A 9,743-nucleotide genomic window follows, 5' to 3' on the forward strand; every position below is an offset into this window, starting at 1 on the left:
TTTGGCTTCGGGGTCGTTGCCCTCGAACCCCCACCAAGGGGATCCTAGTGCATGTCAATGGGTCCCCTTAGAACCCCCCAATGATGTCCTAGAGGGGGCATTACCCACCATAACCCCCTTCATGGAATGGGTATAAGCACGCCTGGGTCCAATGCAGGACAAAAAAACAATCTCTGAAAAAGATGGCTCCACATTCCCTCAAGGTCGCTCTCCATTGCCATCACATCCTCCATCTTGCTTCGCCACCTACCCTAGTTCCACCTGTCTCTTCTTCACCATTTTGAAGCTCTAAACAACTACCAAACTCTTCATTCTCATCATGATGGCTTCTTTTGAGTCCCTCTTTTACTTCTTCCATAGTATACCCCGCATCCAGCAAATCAACTAATCCATAGTATACCCTTCATCTTACAGATCAACTAATCAATAGGATGCTATGAACCAATAAGCTAACTAATAGGCTACCCTATACCAATCTAGGAGGTTTCAAGTGTAGATGCTCATCACTACTTGGTAGTACATTTGCTTCATTGGTGTAGGTTCATCAGTGCCTAGTAGTACATTTTCTTCATTGGCTGGTACTATAGTCTTCACTACTCCACTTCCAGGCTCTAGATTTGGACCACTATCTTTCCTTTGCCTTCCACCACAACACTTTTGCCTTTCATTATGACAAAAGGGCCCTCAATGGTTCCACGCAACCTTTCATCCACTAGCCTCTTTGTGTGTTGTTCCAAATATGTGATGAAGAGCTACCATCCTCAAATTCACTTGATGCAGAGCTACCATCCTTTAGATTCAAGAGATGTCTAGTCCTCTATGACTTTTTCACTCTCATCCTTGTCTCAACTCTCTTCCTCTTCCTCTTTAAATGTAAGTATGAAATAAGTAAGTATCAAAGTACTCAATCCAATGTGGAGCATCAATGATAATTACCTCAAGACCCTTCCACAAATAGTACCTCTGCAGCTGACTCTCATCCAAACAATGCCACATTCCAACCTTTCATCCAATCTGCTTTCACCTATCTTCTATCAAGGAAGGATGCTTTAGAGAGAGAAGAGGATTGGACTGTTAAGGCCTTTCTCTTGGAAAAGAGCCCAAGAGTCTTTGGGGAGCTTTGAATTGTAGACCGTCACCCCTATGAACGAATGTAACTATCATGGGTTGCAAGATTTGGATGCCAATTCCACCTACATATTTATGCTCATCCTATAACACCATACCATGCAACACCTTCCCAATCACTTCTTTCAATGTAGATGTCAATTTGACATACATTTCATCCCATTTTTCATCTATGATAAAAAGGACCAATTTTTCTCTTTCTTGACATGTCATAGGACCTTGTATCACAACTTGTATAAGCTCAATAATCCCTAGTACTGAAAGACCTTGTAGTTCATCAAAGAAGAACACACATGGTCTCACTACCCAGTGCATCAAATTTTTATGTGTCGATTCGCTTGACAATGACAAAGTTTGAACTATCTTTTGATAAACCAATGTCATAAGAGAACTTGAAGCTCTAGCGGTAGGCTTGAAGTTGCATTACATTTTTTAGGGCATTTGCCTTTATGTATGCATACATCAACTCCACACAGACAAGCATCTTTGCTCATACATACTTTGCTAGAGTCACATTGTTGTTTCAAGATTTCATCCATTTCAAGGCCTAAATTGTATCAACATTGTCCTAGCCCACGTGCTTTTTGCTTGTCCACCTTTTGCCCACTATATACTCTAGGTCCATCAACTCCTCATCTGAATGTAGTAAAAACTTCAATGCCTAGTACACCACTTCAATGTTCACGAATCTAGTACAATATGTCAATTGCCTCCGCACCAGATTATATAACCCTTATGATCTTCTACTGCTTGCCCACATTATGCTCAAGTGACTCCAATGATATCATACCATGCTTAAATGCAATGCATACATCCACAATAGATTTGAATATTTCTTGATCACAAAACACGATGTATGTGTAATCCATGTACCTCACAATGACTCTTTTTAGATCTTGGGGACTATCACAAAATGTTATAGGAATCATGTATGCACACACTCACACATAGAACTAGTGGAAACCAGCTTCTTGAGCTCTTCTCTATTGCATATCTTGAGGGTCCTACAATGATAAAATGACTAAGTGTGCATTATATATGATAGGCACTTCACACACAAACTATAGCTAAGATGTGGGGTAGCTGGAAGCTATGTGTCTCTTTTATTTCCACACAGCTGATCATCCGCCTATCCACAATGAGCTGGCGGATTGGCATTCCTTGTGCCATGTATGTCAACACACCCCTCAATCTCAAGTCACAAAGAGGGCGAGTGCTTGAGCTGTGTACTCCCATAGCATGGCACAATTATCTAGCTTCTCACTACATAATGTCTTCATGAAAATGTCTGCAACCTACTCATTGGTAGACACATGCTACAACTCTACTTCTTCACTAAGTACTTTCTCTACTGAAGTGGTAGTGGACCTCTATGTGTTTTGTACGGGCATGAAGCATAGGATTATTAGCAACAAGCATGGTGTTGCTAATATTATCACAATACAATGGGACCGGGTCCACTACATTATAGCCAAGTTGACCTAGCAAGTTACACAACCATATAGCCTCACATGCTGCAATAGCTACTCCTCTATACTTTGCCTCTATGGATGATAGTGCCACCGTCAATCACTTCTTGGAAAGCCAAGACTACAGCTCCTGTAGGCATTAATGCATAACTTGAAGGAGACCTCTTATCATCTGCACGTCCTACCCAACCAACATCCGTGAATGCATATAGCTCTAGCTCTATATCAGCCCGTAGTGTAGACCATAGTCAAGCATATGCTTCACATATTGCATAATGCGTCTAATAGCATCTAAGTGTGATTTCTTGGATGTCTGCATGTACTGCTCACAAGCCCAATTGTATCGCTGAGATCTGGTCATGTAATGGTATGATAGATGAGAGAACCTACCATGTTATGATACATGTTACTATCATGTATCAAGAGGTGTAGACATCGGCTTGAATGCCATCATACCATACTTGGCCCCAACATACCTAGTGCGGATTGACCCTATAAAATCCAAGTGTTGCTACCATATCGTACCACCTCAATGCCAAGAAAGTATCTGAGACTACCCAAATGTTTCATCTCAAACTCTTCTCTCAACTATGCTCTAACATGTGCAGTCAAGTCCTCATTACTGCCTGTAAGAACCATATCATCCACATAGGGAATGATGTAGACTCTATCACTCCCCCTGATAATACAAATAAAGAGGCATCTGCTTGGCACATAGAAAACCAATCTATTGTAAATATGCAAATACGTCCATGCCATGCTCGTGGAGCTTGCTTCAAACCGTAGATAGCTTTCCGTAGCTTACACACTTTATGTGGAAATTTGGCATAGGCTTGGCATCCTCATAATCTAGTGATTGAACCATGTAAACTTCCTTCATCAACTCTCCATGGAGAAATGCATTCTCCACGTCCCTCTGATACAACTACCATCCATTAACTATAGCCAAAACAACCACCATCCTTATTGTAGCCATCTTGGCTATAGGGCTGAATGCCTCATCATAATCAATGCCATATTGCTAGGCATAGCCTTTCACAACCAATCTAGCCTTATACCTATAGATGCTTCCATTTGCATTATGCTTAATTTTATAAACCCACTTGCAGCCAATGGCATTTTTAACTTGTGGCAAATCTACCAACGTCCATGTGTCCTATTGTTGTAAAGCATGCATCTGATTGCTTACTGCTTCATCAAATGTCTCTGGCTCTTTTGCATGTATTGCATTGGTCATGTATGCATGATGTATGGCTGCAAATCCATCATAGGTAAGCCTCTATGTTGGGTATTTCACCGAGTAGTTGTTCTTCCCCAATTTCTCACCAGTAATCATGGATACATTTGCATTACTTTTCAGCCATCTCTTTTTCTATGCAGTGACTGCAAAAATTCCAACTGCTCAAAACAACAACTATCGATTGCACACTTCTCTGTGCATAAATTGTCACAACCTACTTATCTTAGCTATAAAGCATATCAAACCCTATTCTAACTAAGCATAAATAGTGCAAACATGGCTACTACAAACTTGGGCATATGTTGTCAACAATTTCCTGCAAGTACACCTCTTCAATAGGTGATCAAATGCATCCACAAACCTACTCTAACTGAGCATAACTACTACATAAATCACTGCCCTGACATTGGCATATATATCAACCAACACAACATCAATCCTTGCTCTTGCTGAGCACAAAGCATCACATCAACTTGCCCAAACAAATGCATGTACTGGCATAGATTCCTCTTCTCAATTGTCCACTGTGTATTGCATACTTTCTCCAATAAAGACCTTACTCCTCCACTTTTCATTGCCTTTATGGCAACCCTTGTTGCAATAAGGAACAAATGAACAGATGAGGAGAGTAGAGTTGTGTATCTATGATATATTACATCATATGTCCTGTGAAAATAAGACGACTTTGTTGTGTAGCACACAAAGACCTATAGGTTACACTTCCAAAAATAGATATGCAACCACATGAACGTGTAGGTCTTGTTCTGCTCTTCGATTTGCACACTAGAACTCCTTAAACAAACACTAGATGCAAAAGTTATGAAGAAAAAAGTGGACTGCTATCTAGTTTTCCCAACGATAACTTTTGTATCTTGATCTTGATGCTTCCAAGAGGTTAAAGAAGGCAAGCAGCCACCACTCTTGAGCTAAAGCTGCTCTGGAACTCTCTCTTGAAGGGACAAATTGAAATAATTCTATGTTTCTAAGGTGGAGCTGGTGAGAATGCCACATACAACTCATTTTTGTGCCCCAAGGGTTATGGGAGTAGACAAACAACTCAACAAGCCTATGACAAGGTAGATTAGAACCTTGGGTGTCTTTCTATGGTTGTTACAATGAGAAATTACCTGATCTTGGAAGAGAAGAGATGTCACAAGCTCCACAAATCTATCAAAGAACTTGCTACAGTAAGAGATCCCACAAGATACAAAAATCTCTCAAGAATGCTACTACGGAAGTGTAGCATTAAGTGTCTCCACCACTAACACTGTCACCTAGTGATTGCTCTGATGCATGGGTGAAGTCTCCACTGATGTTAACAGTTACAGTAGTGAATGGGGTGAGAGAGTTTGACCTTGCTATGATACCATCATTAGGAAAAGATGGAACTCATTTTTGGGGCCTTTTAGGTTAGAGAAAAAATAGAGATCCTCCAGTGAGAGAGAGGCCAATGTTACATTGGAAATGCTTCTCTTTTTTTTTTTTTAAATAGATTTTCTCTCTAGGGATGCTAGACACACTGACATTTTAAAGTTCCCTCTCTTGTTTATATTGTGTCATAAATACTACACCAAATCACGAAAGACATAGACTAACATTTTGAAGTTCTCGCTCGAGCATTTTTCAGTGTCATAAATGCTACGTCCAAGGATCCAGATGGCTTTCTACTATTATGTGCAAAGTTTGGTGGTTTTGGCATCACCATTGTGTCCAAAGCAAACAAAATCCCCCAAAACAACTTTTGAATCATTAATTTGGCCTCTCGAAGGGGTCAAAACGACCAAAATAGGCGCCTGATAAGAATGTGCTTAAGAAAGCGATTTGGGCACTTGGCCCAAATCATTACACATTAACTAATAAGATACTCATACAGTAAGGTCACTAAAGAAAATGTCTGATGCAATACTAATCTCATGCATTCAAACATTATATGTTTATAAGAAACGAAAACATATAATTGTTAACAATATATGCTTGCACACTTCAAAACTATAGATTTATTTGCAAACATTGGAGCATGCATTGCTATACATAATTCAATAGACATAAAGCTAACGAACACATCTACACATATAATACTCCTTAAAAAATTTAAGGATTCTTAACTTATAAACCTCCAACAAATAATTAAAAAATATTCTTAACATACATACAAAACTTACTACATAATATCAACCACATACATAGATTATATTGTTAGGTAACTTCAACATTTATATGTCTAAACAAACACCCCAATCAGTAAACCTTAAAAAGACAATGGTGAGATTCAACATTCACTTGCAATTAAAAGAAACAACTATTGTGTATGGCTCACAATTAGATCACATTTTGACAAACATATCAATACAAGATACACAAATTGGAATATCATATGAACATTGGTGAGATTACTCAGTAACTTGTATATATGCATCATCATCGATACAACGTACAATACCAAAACTTACTTGTAAGAAAGCACGGCCTTAGTCCTCCAACTTGACAAGATATACAATGCTAAGCATATTGGTGAGATCACTGAGTAACTTATATAGATGCATGATCATCTTCATCATAAAACTATCAACGTACAATACAGAAACCTAAGCAGCCTTGGTGGATTCTCAACCTTATTCTAAGGGCACAGATGCTGGGTGTGGCGCTTGTCTAGGCACCCAACGTGGTGGGGTGGTGCAAATGCCACAGGCATTCAAGCAACACAATGGTGGCTTTGAGCACCGAGGACACAACTTGCTCGTCTTCTTCGTGTCCACAGTCTGATTGGCCTGGATGCTTCTGACAACGGGTGGCGAAACAAGATTCGTTAGACTCATTTGTGCGCGGTAGGCCATCCTCTGGGCGGGGACCCAAGAATTGGCGGATGTCAAAGGTCATTTCAATTCCATTAAGAGTTTGATAAGTCAGGGTTTTCTCAAAATACCTCGCGTACCACTATTGTTCTTCTCTTTTGTAGGGTTGCAGAGCGTAGTCCGGCAACTGATTTGAATCCAGTTGCCGCAATCTTTGCGCTTCAGCAATCTAGCCATGGTACGCTTTCCTGTTTGATTCTTGATATGGAGTTTTTGAATGTAGTTCGTACAGCTTGATCAAAAAGAGCGCAGAGTAATTGATTTTCGGCCAGCTCGGCGAAATTTCTGAGCCGATAAGATAAATAGGTCTCCCATAGATCTTGTGTTTTCGCCAGCTCTCCAAATCTTTCTCTTCTCAATCCCGGTTTCTTAGACGTCTGGCCTCCAGTGAGAAACACAAAAACGTCTTTGTTGGTACCATAAATTGAAGTATGATTTCGTTCATTCTCTCTCCGAATGGGCTATCACGCGGAGGATCAGTTTTCTCCATTCTCACCGAATAGCAAATCAAAGGATAGGAGAAACGTACATATCTAATAGCGCAGACATAGAGAACAGACTCGATCTTGTTGTTTTTGATTTGCCGTGTCATTCAATACGAATAGTTAGGTGTTAAGGCTAGAAACCAAATTGTGGTTGAAAGATTGACTCAAAACGTTACAAGGCTGGGGTATAGTATATGCAATCATTCTTTTGTTTGAACAGATTGTGTTTATTACTTGTTGCAGGATGCGCCAGTAAAGCTTGCTATAGTGGTGAAAGTCATTGGCCGGACAGGGTCACGAGGACAAGTGACTCAAGTCAGGGTCAAGTTTTTGGATGATCAAAATCGTCTGATCATGAGAAATGTGAAAGGTCCAGTCCGTGAAGGTTAGCGTTCTCTGCTCATCTCTTGGTGGTTCATTTCTGTAGGACAGCAGTGTTTAATGGAAGCTTCTCAAATTGGGATGGCAATTTTGGATTCTACAGGTGATATTCTCACACTCTTGGAGTCCGAGAGAGAAGCTAGGAGGCTTCGATGATCTTCCTCAACCTTTGAAGTGCTACTTGGATTCTTATTTGTACACATGGATTATCTTTCACTTGCATACATGGTAGCAATTACCATGACAAATCAACCATGTTCTGTTTTTTATGACATTGTCTTCTTGAGTTGGAAGTAGAGCTTTTAAAGATCACGGTCTGGTAACATTATCAGAGGATATTGAATACTACACGGAGCTAAACCTCTTGGGACATATTGAGCTTATATTCTCCCGCTACTTCTAAATTGAGTGTAGAGTTGATGACATAATGTTTTGTAGAGAATGGAGGGTACATGAATATGTTTTGTGGTTGAGTTTACTTTTTGTTCAATTATTGAGGCTCACTTCAGTCTCAATCCATGTTGCAGCTTGCTGATAGTGTGTGAAATTATTTCTAACTTAAGTGCTGCATTGCCATATCAGCCAGATTGTCTAAGCTTTTTTTGCTTATTAATCATTATAGTGTTCAGAGTTGTAGAATGAATGAACAGTTTGTGGACTACTTTTGTTTTAGCCTTCTCCTTTAGTGCTAGCCTTTGTCACGGCTGATTCTACCCTTCACCTCCAGATTGCTGATAGTATAAATGGATGCGTATGTGTGAGCATTTGTTTATACTATGGTCTACGCCCTGGATGTGGATATGTCTGCATGATGGAGTTTATGTTCTTCAACTTTGTGACTGTCATGAGATTGAAACTGCACTATTGTTGCGTTTTAGAGGATGAGTTTGGGCTTGTTCCTGGATTCATTTAGATATATAGCAATCTAATTCTCTATTGGGTTCAGATCTTCAAGCCTTTTGGGTTGGGGGGCATATGTTCAGGTCAGAGACAACTGTTTCTTCTATCATGGTTGTACTCCTATTTGCCAGCCAAGGTTTCCTGCTACGTCATTTGTGGTTAAATTGCATGAGGTTAAGGCTGCACTGTTTGTTTTTCATTTCTAAGATGAGTTGGCATGTGTAGGATTCATTTAGCTGGAATCCATCCCATAAGCTCAGATAGCAGTCCCTTGATTGTGATTTTTAATGGTAGCCACACTTTGCAGCAGATACCAGTGGCTGTACCTGTTTATGTCAAAGTGGTCTCGATGAGGCATATACAGTATCATCATAGTCCGTTTGCATTATGTATTGCTGTAAGCAAAATTTTCAGTGTTGTGGTGATGCTCATCCCCGAGGGATGAGTGTTTTGGTTCTTTCCCCCAGTTCCATTGCAAGCTGTGATTATATTTGTTGGTTCCAGGCATCAAGAGTTTTCAACTGCAATCTCTTTGCGCCTTATAGTTGAATCAGCACATTTGGTGTTAAGATATGGGTTGCAGTAGAAGTATATTATATTGTAAGCAGAATGCATGTTACTTTGTGGCTGAGGGTCAACATATGTAAAAGAACGCCACATTTTGGCCCTTGCAGGATTACTCTCAGCATTTTCTGGCATCTGTATAGATTTGTTATTCCTGCATTAGCACTCGTGATAAGATTGTGGCCAAGTTCCAGCCTGCTGGTATATTGGCAGCTTCTTCTATTTTTTGGCACGGTACACCATCAGTGTATAGAAGCGGGGGGGGGGGGGGCGGTGGAGAGAGAGAGAGAGAGAGAGAGAGATGAACTTGGAGAGTAGCAGGGGGGTAAGATTTGATGTCACTTCATAGGTGCCTACAAAAGTCGTGGGTTGGATTTATATAGCCCCCTCTACAATCACCTCTAATTCTCGCCAGATTACTCTTACATTAGTCCCCCTTTCCCCCCTCAATCCATTTGATAAGGTATCTAGTGTATACGTTATTATAAAGTATTCCATCTGTAAAGTCCACGATGTGCTCAAGGACATAGTTGCTATTCCCATCCATAGGTGGGAGGTTATACCACGTGTGGTTTCAGCAAAGACACGCAAAACACAATGTGGATCTGTGGTAGCTCCAATTGATAGGGACTTTGCCAACCTTGGGGATGATCTTGTAAGGGCGGTAATACTGATGAGCAAGTTTTGTGTTGTTAATACTCTTTAGAGAAGCACAATGATTATT

At 40.2% G+C, this 9,743-nt stretch overlaps 1 protein-coding gene across 1 annotated transcript; it reads left to right on the forward strand.

Moving 5' to 3' along the window:
• Nucleotides 1-6,725: 6,725 nt before the first annotated feature.
• Nucleotides 6,726-8,033, forward strand: LOC147892804 (small ribosomal subunit protein eS28-like). Its single transcript, XM_087387304.1, has 3 exons — nucleotides 6,726-6,867; nucleotides 7,418-7,559; nucleotides 7,659-8,033. Exons 1-3 carry the CDS (start codon nucleotides 6,865-6,867, stop codon nucleotides 7,709-7,711), a joined length of 198 nt encoding a protein of 65 aa, XP_087243430.1. The 5' UTR covers nucleotides 6,726-6,864; the 3' UTR covers nucleotides 7,712-8,033.
• Nucleotides 8,034-9,743: the final 1,710 nt, after the last annotated feature.

This window comes from Dipteris shenzhenensis, chromosome 16 (assembly GCF_047967505.1).
Source record: "Dipteris shenzhenensis isolate YYH24624 ecotype China chromosome 16, Dip_SZ_1.0, whole genome shotgun sequence".
Lineage (NCBI taxonomy): Eukaryota > Viridiplantae > Streptophyta > Polypodiopsida > Gleicheniales > Dipteridaceae > Dipteris > Dipteris shenzhenensis.

Excerpts from the sequence above, each read along its gene's own strand:
- LOC147892804 (XM_087387304.1), top strand. Across the intron at positions 7,560-7,658 it reads GAAAGGTCCAGTCCGTGAAG|GTGATATTCTCACACTCTTG; the intron begins GTTAGCGTTCTC and ends TGGATTCTACAG.